Source organism: Eumetopias jubatus, unplaced genomic scaffold (assembly GCF_037043125.1).
Source record: "Eumetopias jubatus isolate StellerSeaLion01/CBP00866 unplaced genomic scaffold, mEumJub1_p1.0 scaffold_4, whole genome shotgun sequence".
Lineage (NCBI taxonomy): Eukaryota > Metazoa > Chordata > Mammalia > Carnivora > Otariidae > Eumetopias > Eumetopias jubatus.
In genome coordinates, this window is record NW_028274810.1 from 133,994,013 (window position 1) to 134,012,226 (window position 18,214).

At 33.6% G+C, this 18,214-nt stretch overlaps 1 protein-coding gene across 4 annotated transcripts in view; it reads left to right on the plus strand.

The window, feature by feature from the left end:
• The window catches only part of CSMD3 (CUB and Sushi multiple domains 3), a 1,163,243-nt gene that overhangs the window by 979,573 nt on the left and 165,456 nt on the right, over positions 1–18,214 (plus strand). For 3 of the 4 annotated variants that reach the window (XM_028122520.1, XM_088023099.1, XM_028122521.1), the window contains 2 exons: positions 16,821–16,934; positions 17,430–17,525. The exons of the other annotated variant lie outside the window; for it this stretch is intronic. In XM_028122520.1, coding sequence (XP_027978321.1) covers positions 16,821–16,934; positions 17,430–17,525 — 210 coding nt within the window. The remainder of the gene's footprint in view (positions 1–16,820; positions 16,935–17,429; positions 17,526–18,214) is intronic. 4 annotated transcript variants of the gene reach the window in all.

Here is an 18,214-nt window from a genome sequence, read left to right on the forward strand (position 1 = left end):
AAATACCCAGGAGTTCAAGTGGGTTAAAAATGTGTGGGGTTGTATGATGAGAATTCAGAGAGGATTCGTGTAGGATGTGATCCTTGCTTCCTGTTGGCAAAATGGTAGATGTCATACAGTTAGAGGGAAAGAAGGAGGGCATTCTGAGCAAAGAGTAGTGTGAAAAGAATCTCCACCATTAAAATTTATCATTCAGGGTGGTAAGTATATACTAATATGTTATCACTTCACTAACCCATGAGACTGTTGAAGGCAGGGACTGTATATTGTGAGCTCCCATAATATTTATTTATATGTTTATAAGCACTCAATAAATATTTGTTGAATAAAATGATATTGACTGGACTTCTAATCTGTCCATGAACTCGAGAGACCAAGTTTCCAAGCTTTTTTTTTTTTTTCTTAAGATCAAGACTCTATTTGTTTGCTTGGTATATCCAAGTTTTTACCTTCTATGATGAAATTATTTTACATCCCTGTTTTAAGAGTAAGTTTTGTGTGTGCTGACTTCTTTATTTTTTTAATTCTTAATATTCTGATTTTAGCTTGAATTTTAGTACCTCCAAATTCCTTTTCCAGAGAGTGAACTACAGGTCAAGACTCTAAAAATTGCAAAGCAGTTATTATTGTTTAATGAGCATTAATAAAACATTAATATGGTTTATTGATCTAGTGTTCATATCCGAAAGTGAAAAAGTATCCATAAGCATTTTTCTTAACAGAAGTGGTGGTGGTGGTGGGCATGGAACTTTAGATAAGCTTTAGAAATTCAATGCCAGGGAAATAACTGGGTGTGGGGGGGGCCTGATGAAAATATCGAACTGTTCATGCAGCCCATCTGGTCAGTTCCACAGCTAAACTGTCATATAGGGAAGTGATGTAATCGAATTTGTATTTTAGATTACTCTCTTCCCTAAAGGTGTGGAGAAGGAAGTGGAGTTGCTTCAGGTTTGTACACAGGGACATCACAGAGAAGGTGAGAGATGATGTGAACCTGAAATGAGAAAGTGGTAATGGGAATAGAGAAAAGAGGAGGTGGTCAACTAGAATCAAGACACATTTAGAAGATAGAAAGAATGAACCTGTGTGCTTCTATGTATGAGTTTATAAGAAGGAAGGACTAAGGAAGCAACTCCACAAGGCAGAACCTGTACCTCAGGGCCTAGCATGGACACAGAATAGATCATCTTAAATATTGTGAAGTAGATTGGGTGACTAAGCAAATACCCTTCCTCAAGTTAGGAGAGATTTGGCAGAGGACAGGCAACTTGTCTTTTATTTGACTGATGGCATCTGTACTACCTTCTTAAGGACATGAGGCCATCAATCTCGAGTGAACTGAACTAAATACCCTCATGTTTGCTTTCCTTTTTTAAGCAATTTGTGACAACTCAATTTATATTTAAGGAAGCTCTGTCAGATATGATTGATAATTGCTTAAATAATATTGATTGTTTGTGAGACAAAACAAAGAAAATGAAAAAGGAGAGCTGTGCTGATGCACCTTTTTTCACACCTGGTATTTGAAATGATTGCGAGATATTGTGTTGATTACCTGAAAAGAGTGAAAACATTTTCTCAGCACTTCTGATTTTTTTTGGGGGGGGCACATAATTGGAGTTTCTACATTCATTGCACAAATATGTGGTGAATGCCAGGAAAGTAGGCAAATAAATAATTTCAAGTAGTGGAGAAAAAAGATATTTAAATCAAACATTCAAAATAGTGTAATAACTTGAGAGACCAGAATAAGCAGTGGATACTATAGAAGCATATTTGAGCAACCCTTCATTCAACAAATTCTGAGGTAATAGTAGTGAGTATTCAGTGATAGCTTCTCTGAGCTGAGTCTTCAAAGAGACTAGACATTAGCTAAGAAAATGAGACCGAGAATCCAGATACACAGCGTCAGAGAATTTGGAGGAGCAGAACATAACAATTTTAGGAGATACAAATGATGGCATCAGGCTGTGAAGCCTGGCTTCATGGGCGTACAGGAAGAAAGGGTCACAGAGTGGCCAGGAACCATTGATAGAATGTAATAATTCATTTTTTTCAGCTTTTTATCTAATTAAAAAAAAGGACATATGATTCTATTTAGTTCCTTTGATGCTAAAGAATCATTTGTAAAAATGTTATAGAAAGTTTGCAATCAATACAAACCACCTATTGAAATGTGCAATTAATTTTTTATTTATTTATTCATGAGAGACAGGGAGAGGGAGGCAGAGGGAGAAGCAGGCTCAGGAGCCGGACATGGGGCTCGATCCCAGGACCCCGGGATCATGACCTGAGCTGAAGGCAGACACTTAATCAACTGAGCCACCCAGGCGCCTGAAATGTGCAATTTTTATAATGTGTTATACACACACACGTGCACACACACACATACACACACACACAGCAATTCCCCAGTATTTTTATTTTATATTATTTATTTTATTTTTTAATTTTTATTCTGTTTTTATTTTACTATGTATTTTTGCCCTTGATACACTAGAACTAAGCAACCAGTCATTTTTTAGAGTAAATTTTTAATTATTTAGAATCACTCCATTTCACTTTAGTTCATGTCTCCAACCTGTTGTACTATATATTCCTTCATTCAAATAGTATCAATATGATAGAGCACTGATTGTAAGGCAAAGAAACAGAATTTGACTTAGTTCAGTTAATCCATCCTAGGTAAACAACTGCATTTTTTATTTCTGCTTAAGACATAAATAACTGAAAGAGTACAAACTTTAGTAAACGTTTGTTTTCTCATGTTTTTCAAAATTACATTCACAAAATTAAAATATTGCTCCATTACATCTTTCCTTTTTGTACCATAACATTTATTTTCTTATTTTGAACTTTTTACTACTATAATATACATGACACATATTATATATGTATAATATACTGTTGTACATATTTTGTATGTACAAACATATATATATATATATGTATTATACACATAATTCAAAAAAAGGAAAAATTTCCACTGTATTTCTTTTCTGGTCATTAATTCCCCTTGGGGTGGTCTCGGGGCCTTATTTTCCTCCTATTCAAAATGGGGTTAATAGCACCTACTGTTCAGGTCATCATAGGTAAAACCTGACAATACACATCAATCTCCTGACAGCATAAGTAAGTATAGCAAATGTGGCCATAGAACAATGACAATAGGCTTCATTTAGATTTTTTTTCTTGTGGCTCCTCTTTGCCTCCACTGAATCTAAATGAATTATCTAATCCATTAAATAGTCCAAATAAACCTGAAAGAAAATTTGGAATTCACAAATTGAAGTCAGAATATCATTTAACACACTATATCTATCATCTCTAAATATGACTAAAAGGTATAAAAATAGAATTTAGTGTAAAATTTCTAATAGCTCTGATTCTCAAAACTTTACGTTATAAGCCACACATGACCCTTTTACAGCATACAACCCGAAGGTTTTCAGAGTCTCTTATTTACTTTGGAATATCATATATAAAATAAGTTATAATGGTCCCATGTTACATGTGAATTCTTTGCTTAATGGTTATTGCTATTTGGGGCCCAGCATCATCTAACTGTAAAAACTCTCTAACTGTAAAAATTCTCTAACAATTAACACATAAGAAATAAAATTTAGTTACTTATGCAGAATAATTGTTATATAAGAATCATGTAAAACATGTTTTGTAAATTTTTTGTAAAACATTACATGTTTTACATGTAAAAATCATGTAAAGAATCATGTAAACAACAAAAAAACAAAATTCTTATTAAAGAAAAAGAAATAGAAGAATGGAAATAGGAAAAGAAGTAAAACTTCTCTGAGTGTAATTTGGGTCAAGATCAGATATACTTGGGTGAAGTTGAATAATTTTATGGAATTATATATTGTGTCCTTATCTCCAGGGGGAGTCTTAAAATCTCTATTAAAAATAAGAAAATAAGATTTCACCCACTGGAAAAAACAACAAAACAGAATATTCCATTTGCGTTTTGAAGCTAGTTACTATGGTTTTATAAACTAACCCATACATAATATTATTATATATTATAAATATTATATTTATACATTATATTTTATATATTTATATATTATTTATATATATTAAATATATTATAAATATTATAAAGTGATTCACATGCACAAGTATTTTGTCTTTATATATTCTTAACAATAATGTGATTATAAATTAATTTTTAAATATTTAGTTAAATGCATCACTATTCTTTGTTATGATAATGAGAAACAAATTAGTAAATAGTTTGCTCTTTTTTGAAGTCATATTTTTTAGTTATCTTTGTGTTTAGCACTGATCAGTGCGCTGAAGAGTTAACTTTCCCTACAAGTCATTTGAGAAGAACTGAGGTGATGCTATTTTAGCTTGTTTTGCATTCAGATACAAAATGATTAATTTTCAACCATCTTTCCATTGAAGACAATCCAAAACACATTTTTCACACAGCTTCTTTTAAAAGCTAAATACTTTATACAGGTCTATGAATAAATTTTGCACATGTAAGTAAAAAGCTTTTTTTGTACTGTAATGTAAGATATTTCCATTGGAATTATAGCTTATTAAGTAATTTAGAATATTTAGAAGGATTCTGACATATCTAGACAACCCAAGAAACTTGAATACAGTAGGTCCCCCCTTATCCACCATTTCACTTTCCACATTTTAGTTACACACAGGGAATTGTAGTCAAGAAGCAGATGATCTTCCTTCAGAGATATTGTCAGAAAGTCAATAGTAGCTGAATGGTACATCACACGCCTGCGTCATTCACCTCACTTCATCTCATCATGTAGGCATTTTATCATCCCACATCATCACACAAGAAGTGTGAGTACAGTACAATAAGATATCTTGAGAGAGAGAGGCCACATTTACATAACTTATTACAGTATATTGTTATAGTTTTCTATTTTATTTTTAGTTTTTCTTGTTAATCTCTTACTGTGCCTAACTTAAACTTTATCATAGAAAATATATGTATATTGACCTGCATAGTCAATAATATTGTAACAACTTTGTATAGTGACAGATGGTAACTAAACTTACTGTGGTGACTATTTCATAATGTATAAAATAATGTATAAACTATTTCATAATGTATAAAATACATATAATATTTAGTATGCCAGTTATTCTTTATTTTTTTATTCTTTTAAGATTTTATTTATTTATTCATGAGAGACAGAGGGAGAGAGAGAGAGAAGCAGAGGGAGAAGCAGGCTCCCAAGGAGCAGGGAGCCCGATGCAGGACTTGATCCCAGGACCCTGGGGTCATGACCTGAGCCGAAGGCAGTTGCTTAACCATCTGAGCCACCCAGGTGCCTGCCAGTTATTCTTTAAAAAAAAAAGAATCAAGCAGTGTTTTCCGTGCAGGTGTGGTAATTATGTTATTTATGTCTAGGGACTTGGACCTTTCTTCTCCCAGTGAAGTCCCAAATCCTGCAGGGTGTTTCTTGTTGTTCTAATTGGAGCTTAGAATGCATCTTCCTATAGGATTGTTGTTGTAAATCATTCAACCATTTTGTACGTCAGTTACCTCATTTGTAAAACAGAGAATTGAGACAGATTCTGAAATCTCTTGTAGAGTTAAAATATTCTGTTATTTTCATGAACTACGCTGATTTTAGGTCAAATTGATCTTGTGAGTTAATATGGGCACCTATCATTTTTACATTGTTTTTGCTAGAATATGCATTTTAAAATCTCAACAGTCTACTGGTAATATCTTTGGAACAAAACTCATTCATAGATTTTAGATTGGCCCAATATGAGAGCAGAGAAAAGACAGGTCTCCAGTGACCCTTATATCACTAATTTTCCACGAGATCTAGTTCTTTCTTAACAAAAGGCCACATCCACAAAATGGGATTTTATTAATTCAGTGGAGAGTTGTTTAACATAATATATCTATAAACTTTCTTAAAAGGAACTAAATTGATCTGTATGTACAAAGTTCTGGGTAAGGAGGCAGATAACAATAGATTTATACATCAACCTCAAACATCAATAGGTTCATTGTTTATTAACTAGTGATGTTATTAATCCAAATAAATTTTATATGTGTACCAAGTGAAGGAAAAAAAAATTGTCTCAGATTTCTTTCAACCTTGTCTGTATACCTAAATGATTTTCTAGTCAAAAGTCTATATATGAGAAACAAATCTATCAATATTTATCAATACCAAAATATATCAATATATCTAGAATTTCCATTTATAAGTTTCTCAGCAACAGTACAGTATTTTGCACATAGTAAATAATTACTAACTTAATAATGGTAAGGGATTTGGAAGGAAGTTCTGAATGAATATTAGATGCTTTTGCTAATGAGGATGTTGCCATAAATCAGTGATAAGGTCAACGAGAATGATGGTGAAAATGTTAAAACAGAAATAGTGAGGGGCACCTGGGTGGCTCAGTCCGCTAAGCGGCTGCCTTCAGGTCAGATCATGATCCTGGAGTCCCTGGATGGAGCCCCATGTTGGTCTCCCTGCTCAGCAGGGAGTCTGCTTCTTTCTCTTCCTCTGCCCCTCTGCCCATTCATTCTCTCTCTCTCACTCACTCTGTCTCTCAAATAAATAAATAAAATCTTTCAAAAAAAAAACAGCAATAGTGAGATAAATTACTTTATTTGTACTTAGAAGAAGAGTAACTCTTTCCAGACTAGCATAAAATATTTTTTTTTCTTTCTTTGATTATGGACAATATAGTTTGAGACTGTTTCTGAAAAGGAAAAAAAAATAAACTACAGAAGAAAAGTCTTTTGGAGAACTGAAACAATAAGACCAGTTTCCCCTTAGTAGAGTTCAGTGTGTTCTTTGAGTAATACATATTCTGTAGATTTATTCAATAACTCTTTTATGCTCCAATATGTGTATATGTATTCTCTAAGGAAGGTTAACAGACTAAAAGTGTGTTTATAGCATCTGATGATTTGGACTAAATGAATGATAACATGTCTTTCAAAATTGATACGCTATTATTCTTATTTTTTTCCATTGTTGCGATTACTACTATTACTACTAACCATCATGTTTGGTAGAGTTAAAAAATTAATGCTTAATTTCATTTATTTATAAAATTGCATATCGATATACAATTGTATATCGATATGCAATGTATTGATAGTTTTTAAATAAGAGATTAAAAAGGTCACAAGGTATGGTGTGTGCGTGTGTGTGTGTGTGTGTGTGTGTGTGTGTGTGTGTGTGAGTGATAGTGTGTGTATTAAGCACCTGTTGGTGCTTAATACAGATGCTTTAGAGATTATTCTTTACAACAATCCTATGGAGTGGGTATTATTTTGTAGATTAGGAAAAAGATTCAGGAAGGTTTACTAGCTTGGTGAAGGTCACACAACACTAAATAGTAAAGCTGGTCAAATCCAGTGTATAGAATTGCAAATCCCAGGCTCTTTATGACTAACATTTTATTTTGTAAATCATTATGAAAACCAAAATTACTTAACAGATCCTGCTCTTCCTCCTCCTCCTCCTCCTCCTCCTCTTCTTCTTCTTCATGCAGAAAGGTGGTTTTATGAAAGCATGGTACAGGACCAATGGGCAAAGAGATGTCCCTGCTACTCTTCTGAATTCTAAAATCTACCCCTAAAAAGGGCTAAGAGTCTACAGCACATATAACACCTTATTTATTAAGAGTACTTTTTTTTAAATACTGAGAAACTGTTTTAAAATGTTGCCCTATGATGAACCCCTCCATCTGTCATCCTAAAATAGATGTAAATGTTGCCAATTAAAGAACTCTTAGTTGAACTTTGAGAGTTGAGGGGTTCAGGGTGCTGAGCCTGCAGAAAAGGCACGGCATGCGTAGGAGGCAATATGCAGAGTGTAAAGAATTCAGTGAAAGCAAGAATTTGAATCCAGGCTTAATGCTGAATTGTATGTGAAAGTCCCTTAAATAAAACAGAGAAACAAAATGCTCTGATTGAAATGGGACTTCAGAGGATCAGGAACCGTATGCACGTAGCAGCCCCCTTACCTCCAGAGGTGTTCTGCACTTCATCAAATTAACTCTCAACAAAACCTAGATGACAGGAAAATTTCATCAGTTGAGTTTTATCCTACTTCAGTATTCTGCCTTCAGAAGACCCATATTTTTCCAGAAGTATATGACATCCAAAATGAGATGGGGGTCAGGGATCTCACACATTGGAAGAGACTTTCATGACCTCAACCAAATGAAACGTGTGGATCCTGTCTGGATCCTGAGTTAATCAAAACAACTATAAAAAAATACTTCTTTGGAAGGGAGAAAATCAGGAAATGGGATCAAGAAATGGTTATTAAATTATAGAAATTGTTGTTAGTTTTATTAGATACAGTGGTTAGTTGTGGTTATTTTTTAAAGTCCTCATCTGTTAGAAGTAAATATTGAAGCCTTTATGGAAAAAGGGTAGGATATTGGGAGTCGCTTTAAAATATTCCCAGGTTGAGGATACAGGAGGGATGGGAGAGAATAAATGAAACAAAATTGGAAATGTTCTTAAGTGTTGAAACCGGATGGATGGGTTCATGGGTGTTTATTTTAGTATTCTACTTTGTATATGTTTGGAAATTTCCATAATAAAAAAAAATTCCACTAATTTATGTTATAGTCCACATGAGAATATTTTCCTGACCTAAATCTGTCTGGCCTCGTTGGGATTTGGCAGACATATTCTGCCAAAATGTGTAGAAAAAGAGACTTAGGAATGGTTAAAGGAAAATACTCATCCAAATTGAAATTGAGTTGAAAATAAAAGTGCTAATAAAATATTGTAACACTTTCAACTTTTAATTTTGCTTTCCTGTTTTAATTCTTTTAAACATGCAATAGAATTGCTTATTGTGTTTTTCTTGATTTCATTGCATTTTGAACAGCAAATTAATTTTCAGCTATTGGAAAATGTTACAACTGCCAAATTGCAGATAAGCTGCTGGCTTGCAGATGAGTAGATATTGTTCCTGAAACAATTAAAGAATACTGAACTACATTTGCTATAAGAGGGTTTTTTTATAATGCCCATATGTTTAAAATAAGTTATAGGCAGTTTGAAATTTTGGTGGTGAGTAAATGTAAAGCCTGAAAGTAAATATTATGGATTTAGTCAGTAAACCTAGCTTATAGATTGGCACAGGTATCACACAGGAAACTGCTAACAGGAAAATAAATTAGGATCCTCTTTACTGCTATGAATTCAAAGCAGGACAAGATTTCTGGAGCTACTTAGTGACTGGATAATCAGGTACCATGGTCAGAGCCATGATTTTGTTTTTAAAATAGCATCTTTTCCTGATTATTACAAAATTGCAATAACAAGATTTTGGTATCTTTCTTTTCAGAGCCAGAATGCTTTCAATGGTGCTCTGTGAGATGCTGACTAATGTAACACTTCTAGGTTATTTGCTCTAGGGCAAGATTAGCCCCAGGATCTATGGTGGAGGCAAGCTTCTATGTGATTTAAATAGCCCTAGATAATTAGTGTATGAATCACAAGACTCACCTTATCTAAAATGCTATATTAGTATAAAGCACCTCTTTGTGAGTTAATAGTTTACTAGTATTGTACTATAATAATAACCGTTAAGTACTTGGAATCTAACTGATATGTGGAAAATATAAACGTTTTCAAAATACTGATGAAATTCTCAATTAATTCTTATATCAATGCAACTTCTACTCAAACTTTTCCAGTGCTAGATGACATTTTGAAAATAAGTAGCACACTGGGGTGCCTGGGTGGCTCAGTTGGTTAAGCCACTGCCTTCAGCCCAGGTCATAATCCCAGGGTCCTGCGATCAGGCCCCGCATCAGGCTTCTTGCTCAGCGGGGAGCCTGCTTCTCCCTCTCCTCCCCACTCGTGCTCTCTCTCACTATCTCTGTCTCTCTGTCTCTCTCTCAAATAAATAAATAAAATCTTTAAAAAAAAAATAAGTAGCACACTAATTTGACTTGGGACTGAGTTTAAATGTTCTGCCTTTTGGTGCTTTTGAATAAATCGTTATAATATTTCACTTTAGATATATACTTCAGTTTATATAATATATAATATAATATATGTATAATATTTCACTTTATATATATATTTCATAAAATCAAGGTTTTAATTGGATACTTGTAATCATCTTTAAATGAGAATGCTTTTAAAATCATGAGGTATCCAAGTGGCATTGTATCCCAAAAGCAACCTTGGAGCTTTTTATACAATAAGTAGTTTCACAGTCAGAGCATATAGAGAACAAAGAGTACTGTATGTATATGTTACTAATTGAAAAAGGAAGCATTTTGCATACATGGACATTCCTACAATATTGAAGTATTCATATGAGGTGAAAGTTGAGACAAAATTCATATAAAGGTAGCCAAACTTTTTGATACCTTATGTCACCAACAGTAATTTTTTTATGCTTGCACACATAATCAGGTACAGTTGCAAATACATCTTTGATGTGAATCTTACTTCTGTTCTGCTGGTAGTGTGAGCGCACATGTGTGTTTTCTCCTGTGCCGTGTTGGTGAATAAAATGCAAGCTGAGCAAAACAGGGGTGACTTCTTTACATTTTTTTCACAGAGCAACTAACCAGCTGAGTGCCTAATACAATCAAAATGAACCCTGGAATATGAAAGAATGTACAGATTTTGAAAAGGATAACAGGCATGTTGAGAATCATGCTGAGACCTAATAGGAATTTACAGTATTTTTCTTTTCCTTTCGCTGCCCAGACTCCCCTCTGTGTGGAACTATTTCTTTTGTGATGGTGTTTCAATGCCTTTGCAACAGAGGGACTAGGACTTAAGATGAAGGGAACAAACTAAAGCAAAAGTAGAATGCTCTCTCACATTGCTCCCTTTTTCTTAGCCCATATAGAAAACTGCTAATTCCAGTTTCATATTCCACCCGAAAGGATAGAATGTAAAATCAAGTAGACTGGGAAGTGCATAGCCATTTTGCAATCATCAGTCCAATGAACCCTTGACTAAAACTGCTGAAATGCTCTTCTAACCCAATTAGGTCTGTGCTTTGTTCTAAATATGTGTGTGGAAAGGAGAGTATGAGAAAAAAATATATTATCTAACCTCGAAGGTCAATTAACTTTTGCCTACCAGTGAATTTTCAGATTGAATTAGTAGCATATATATTTACAAGGCTGAGATACTAGTAGTAGTAACTAATACATCTTACTGTGTTCAGGTACTTGTTCAGAGTGTTTTACAAGTGTCGACGTACATGTTAACTCCCATCAGTCCTATGAGGTTAGGTACTTTTATTATTCCCTGTTTTACAGGTGAGGAAATTGAGGCATGGAAAGGTGAAGTGACTTACTCCTGTGACTCATCCTAGATTCAGTCCTAGAGTCTGATTCCAGAATCTGACCTAACTCTTCATTTGCCAGTTTTCATTCATCCTTTATTAGGGCATTCCAGACCCATAGATTTGTGATTTTAAAGCATTAGTCCATCTAAATGGATGCTGGATAATAAATGCAGATGCTGACAGTATGTAAGCTGCTTTATCCATTCTTTCACAGAGCAAAGAAATCTCATCATTTTAGCGTGTTGGCACCAGGGTGAATGAGCTACCGCCCATCTGACTGCTAGAACTACCACCGCCCTAAGAGACCTACTTCCCTGCCTTCCTCTACCAAATTTGATCCCTTTTATATCAAAGCAAGTTTGAATGAGACCTGAATTTACTACAAACTCTTAGATACTTTAATTTTACCAATCACCACCTTAAACAGAAATGGTTAGATCAGTTCTTTTAGCCATGGTCCCATCTGAGTCTGAGGGCTTTTTTTTTTTTTCCTTTTAAAACTAGTATGCCATTGGGATACTCTGTGACTGATTCCTTCCTGAGAGAAAAACAAAATTGACAAAGGCAAAATTAAAACCCTTCTGTATTTGTATAAACTCAGTATTTAGTTTTAATGCGATAACTCCAATCCTAATCACTGAATAACATCAATCGTGTCCATGTTTGTTTTATTATCCTCATTTAAAGTTAATTGCTAAATCAGTGAGCCTCTGTACAATGAATGCACTAGCTAGTTATTTTGATGGCACAAGAATTAAATGCAACTTCCAAAAGTTTCTGACTTGTTTAGGCAATGGTGGAACATTTCAGCAGCAGTGAGAGCAGAGAACTACTTATTTATATTCTAAACAAAGGCACACCCCTCTGGGTGCTAAACCATGTAGAGCATGATGTCTCACTTCACGCGTCCACTGTACTGTTTTCCACAAAGATACTTCCTGAGGGATTGCTGGTCTGCAGTGTGCATTCTAACTGTGCAGCCATATTAATGTTCAGGGGTTTCTTTATGCCATCCAGGTATCCTTTCATCATTTACTGACTTACATTTGGAATGGCTAAATTAAGCAGAATGGATAAAGTCTCATGACTTAAACGAATGTGACTAAAGGAGAAATGACAGAGTTGGTGCAGAGTAAGGAAATAAATACTCTTTGAAACTTCGTTAAATGAACATTGGTATCATGCAAACCATCTCAGTAAATGGTACCCTGACTTTCTGCCTTGGTTGGATAGAATACTGTAAAAATTAGACGTCAGATAAACCTTGCTTTATGTACAAAGAAAAAGAGATAAGCACAATGTCCTGTCTCATTCTGAGTTTATTTGCTCATGGGGGAGCAAACGAACTAGGAAATTTTAAAGTTGGAGTAAATATCCTATCTATGTGATCTAAACTAGAGGTTTTCGCTATTTAAGTGATTTAAGCAGACTAAGTGATGTTTAAAAATCTAAATTGTAGGGGTGCCTGGGTGGCTCAGTCAGTTAAGTGTCTGCCTTTGGGTCAGGTCATGATCTTAGTGTCCTGGGATCAAACCCTGCATTAGGCTCCCTGCTCAGAGGAAAGTCTGCTTCTCCACCTGCTCGTGCTCTCTCTCTCTCTCAAATATATAAATAAAATCTTTATAAAAAAATCTAAATTGTAATTTTTTTAAAAAATGCAGCATAGAACACCTCCATGTTGTCCATTAGAGGTTGGTAGAGGACTTGCTTTTAAGAATGGATTAAATGATCAGCACAACAATCATCTGCATTAAAAGATGTGCCCAACATGCCCTGTTGTTGGTTTACAGTTAATTTAATTGGCTAACCTAACATCTTTCCATTGGTAAAGGTAAACTGCTACCTCAATGACTACAAATATAGTTAATGGGGTCTAAGAGAAAGACTCTCTCTGGACCAGTTGGCTTTCTGACCCCAGCTGTTTACAGTACATCATAGAATAGAATCAACAATATTAGTTAGATTAATAAACTGTATTCTAGGATAAAATATGTGGAAAATAAGAGACTCAGAAATAATTTCAGAGATAATAATAGATTCTTTGCATAGACTGATTTGTAGTGGTATTTTACATGTTTATTTCTACCTTATTAGGCTTCCCTTTTCTTCTTTTTTCTAGATTGCAATAATACACATATAACATTATAAAACATTTCGAACAAAGGAGTTAAAAGATTATTTTTAAGATCTATCATGCTTAAGAAAGGAAAAAAATTCACTTAAAGTGGTGCTTCCCTTAAGAAATAGCTTAGTGTTTATAGCCTACTCTAATAGCCTGAGAACAAAGTGCTTTTGATATTCACATGCAGATCTCCAGAGAAAGGAAAAGAAGCCCTGGAGCTGAGATGCAGAGAATTTTGTATCTCTGTTGGAAACTAAGAAAAAGAAGATGGAGGGCTCACTAATCATTTCAGAAGGCATAATCAGCCCAGACTTTGGAGGTTAATTGTAGTCCTAGAAATAAAAAATGGCCCAGTCATTAGGTTGAGGTACGTAGATCAGTGTTAAAAGGGTTTTTGTTTTGTTTTGTTTTTTAATGAGAGTGTAACCATGACTCCCATGCAAATATAAAGTAAACATGTATCAAAATTTTTTCATGTATCAAAAATTTTATTTAACCCAGGAATTAATGAGGGTTTCAGTAAATATTACAGTGGTTCAATATAGAATTCAGTAGTCAAATATAGATCAATGGATAGAGAGGTAGATTGATACTTAGATACACAGATAAGCGTGGAATGCTGCAATGAATTTACAGGTCTGTCCATTGGACAATAATCCATTGCATGCACCACAGCCCCCCAAAACACAGGTGACCCAGAAGGGTAAGCTAAAAAAAAACATCTCACCAAAACACAACATCCAGTTATCTTTTGATCCATCTTAAAGTCTTTCACAATTTTTTCCTACAAAGGCCTCAAACCATGCAAAGGGTGCAGTTTGCCATTCAGAACATTTTTGAAGCAGAAGACCTACTGCTGTGTGAACATACGAAAACTAAATAAAGGCATTTGTGGACGGCATGGAGAAGCAAACACAAGGTTTACCATTTAATTCTTGAGATTTCTAGTTGAGAAAGATTTGGTTCGGGCTTGTAACATAATTTAGTGAGGCAATACTTAACCTGGTAATGTGTAGGAAATCAGATCACTATGCAAGTATTCTTGATATTTCATACTACAAAAAACTTATTCAAAAATGTACTTTAAAATTTTATTTTTCATATAATGGTTTAGTATACTCTCAGAGTAACTTTTTTTTTCCCATAAAGGCTATTTTTAATTTAAGATTTCCATTGGCTATATTAATGCGGATTTACAGCACAGTTAAAGAGTAGTAGCTTACTACTAGTTAGTAAGTGCTTAATGAGGCTAGATTCAGCACTCCACTCCCTTACCCCCCATCCCTTCTCAGCTCTCCCCACTGTCATCTCAGAATTAGCACCATGAATTGCAAGCACAAGTTACTAAGTACACTCCAAGGACATGCCCCATGGTTTTCATTAATGCATTGCAAATATGTGGTGTTTATGGCTATATTGTTAGAAGTTACCCTTTCAACATAACCAGTTCACAAGTGACACAAAATTCTGGTCTACCTGTAGAGAAGTAACAATTGTGAACAATAGGCCTAAAATCAAGAAAAAAAAATTGTTTTTCCTTAGAAAAAGCCCTTGGATGACTCTGTTTTTTTTGTTTTGTTTTGTTTTTTGAGGGTTTTTTGGGGGGGATTGTTTTGTTTTGTTTTTTAGATATTGTTTGTAATGTGGTGGTTTTCTTGGTAACTGGGCATGTTTCCTAACGAAGTATTTGAAATATTTGGCAGAAAGAGTGAAAAGATGTTGAATTTTAGTGGTTTTTTTTTTCCAATGTCTTCCCAAAAAAGATATAGAGAAAGAATAGTTTATCTACCAAGAGCCCTGTTGCGCATTGTTTTTACAAAGTACCTATGATTAGGCTAACAGGACAGGCAATGAGGACATCTGCATTATAATAGAAATTTTCAAAGACACAGTTGAAAACAGATCAAACACCAATCTAAACAAATGCAAAAACAGAAAACAAAAACTTTCTTAATATTTTTTGGAATATTTGTGAAATGGCTTGGGATTTGGTGGACCAATATATCGATCTTTTAAAAAGGTCTGGACTGAAATTTCATATGACTTGTAAACTATTAAAACAATAGAATGCATGTATCTGATTCAACAGAAACATAAATTTGTTTTTATGACTTCTAGGAAAAGTTTTCAGAATTATTTATGAAAAATAGCACAACAATGTTCAGGAATTGTTCAAAGCAACAACTCTGTATCTGTATTCATTTTCCTTTGCCCCACAAAGAACTGGACTGAGATCACCAGCTTATTTTAGCAGGCACAAAAAAAAAAAAAGTATATCTTTGTTTACAGTATTATGTGTATGTGTTCATATGCAAAACTCAACATGTTTCAGATGAATTAGCCTGTCTTCATAGGACCACCAAAGGATGACCATAACCTTGATTGAAGTGTAAATTATGATGAACTTTAAAATATATATTCATGCAATGTATAGTTTAATTACAGTAATGTGATTTTGAGTTTATAAAAGTTCTCTTGTTTTTACATTATTAAACTTAAAAAACTTTTAAACGCTGTAATTTTTCTATTCAACAAAGTGTTTTAAGGATAATATTTAAAATTTATTTCCTTTTATAAAAAACAATATATAACCTTATTTCTGCTCTGGAACAGGTTCTTTCTTTTAAGTTATAGTTTGGGTCGTTTCTAACATAAAGTTCATGTATAATTAAAGGAAAAATACAAAAATGAGAGACATAAATATTGATAAGTACTTCACATCTGCACTTACCATGAAAAACGACCATTTTGTAAATTTGTATATCTCAATTGCTGAGGAATTATAAAGAAATATTTTGACAGATTATTAACAATGCTTAGGAATCATTTTTAAGTTAGAACGTGAACACTGTACCTGAAAAGTATCTTGCTGATACTTTTCCAGTGGAACTATTACTCATAGTGGAACAGCATTTTAAAAGCATTCTAAAAAAATCCCCCAAATTAAAACATTGTCTATCTTATATAAAAGAGGAGAAAAAAATTAGAAAAAGAGAAGAGAGTCACAAAGTGAAAAGAACCAAACTACCAATGGGAAAATCAAAGAGTTATTATAAAGTAATAATCACCAACCTTATGATTTCTGATCCAAATATACATGCTATACCCATTTAATTTATTTTTTAAAAAATAGTATTTAAAAAATTTTATTGCTTTTAGGCCATGGTCATTACCTTTATGACCTGAAATACGTGTATTAGGCATATCAACCAATTGGCACCTACCCTCTTTTAAAGGTAGAAAAAAGATGAGTATTATATTGTAATACTTTGTTCTCTCTCTCCTCCTCTTTCTATTTTTTGTTTTTGTTTTTGTTTTTTGTTTTCGTTTTTGGATGGTTGGTGATTTGTTTGCTTCTCCTGGTTCCTGTTGATCAGTGGTGTTTGGCCAGTTTGTATTTTTCCAGACATCACTCCACGATGTTGTTGAGGTGTATGATGGGCCAACTCAGCAATCTTCTCTGTTATCTTCCCTCTCAGGATCCCATTCAGGTATCCTTTAATAGAACTGCCATGCATCAGTTATTGATTAAAGACTGACTTTGATTGGTATTAGAATGAAAGTTGAGATTTATGTCATCCATATGATACATAAACTGATAATAGAATCACTCTTTATTAAAAACAAAAATAGAAACACAATAGTAACTCAAACGCTTGAGAAAAATATAACCAACTATTTTGGGGGATTGTAATCAAGTAAATATATTTAGTCACTTAGTCTGTGGTATTTAATGTAATATAAAATATGTAAGGATTATTTTTAAAATGAGACAATATGTATCAAAATGTAATAAAAGCCTTCTGGTAAAAAGGTTGAGATTGAAGCTGAACCCAAAGAAAATATATTGTCAGAGGTAGGATATATTAAGGTAATTTGATAGAACATAGATTGACATTTTCAAATAACAGTGTAAATTAATATAATTTGTTAGGTTTACTGAATGAAATTATTTATGATATCTTAGTGTTTGTTTTGTTGAGTAGGAGAATCACTTCCACTGAGTTCAGGTAATCAGATCACAATTCGATTTACTTCAGTTGGACCAATAACAGCTAAGGGATTTCACTTTGTTTATCAAGGTAAGTGACCCTGTAGCCTAGAAACACACTAGGAATGATATCAGTTACCTCATGCTATGTTCAGAATTATTAATGATGAGATCCTCATAACCATATAGGAGAGATCAAAGTTGTTTTTAGTTTTCTTTTTTTTTTTTAAGTTTTGCCCTGTCCCCTCCCTCATCACTAGAGCACTGTTACTTTGACCAAAGTCAAAAGTGACCTATTGCTTCCATCATAATTCTCAAGTATGATTTTCCTTCCTTCTGACATATTGTTTTAAACATTTATTTTTTTTTCTGACAACTCTTCACTCTCTACATAGTCTATTTTCCCCATAGCCTAGCGTTCTAAATTAAAAATATGCAAAATTTTTTGCTGATGTACTTAGACATGCAGGGAAATCATTATTCCATTCTAAAATTTTAGTTTCTCATTCTCTCAGGAGCTTTCAAACTTTCTTCATGGCTATTAAATATTTTTGTGCAATTGAAAGTTTGTTTACACAGTTTCTTCTTGCCTTTTATAGACAAGCTTTCACATTATCATTAATATATTAAGCTCTATAATTTGAAACATTTTCTTTTAATTGTGTATGATCATGTAGTAGTTATTCTCAAATGTATCTTGAACTTTATTCTTAAGACATTTATAAACATATATGATTTGATACTTTTATTAACTTCCTTTATCCCATTTATAATGTTGGC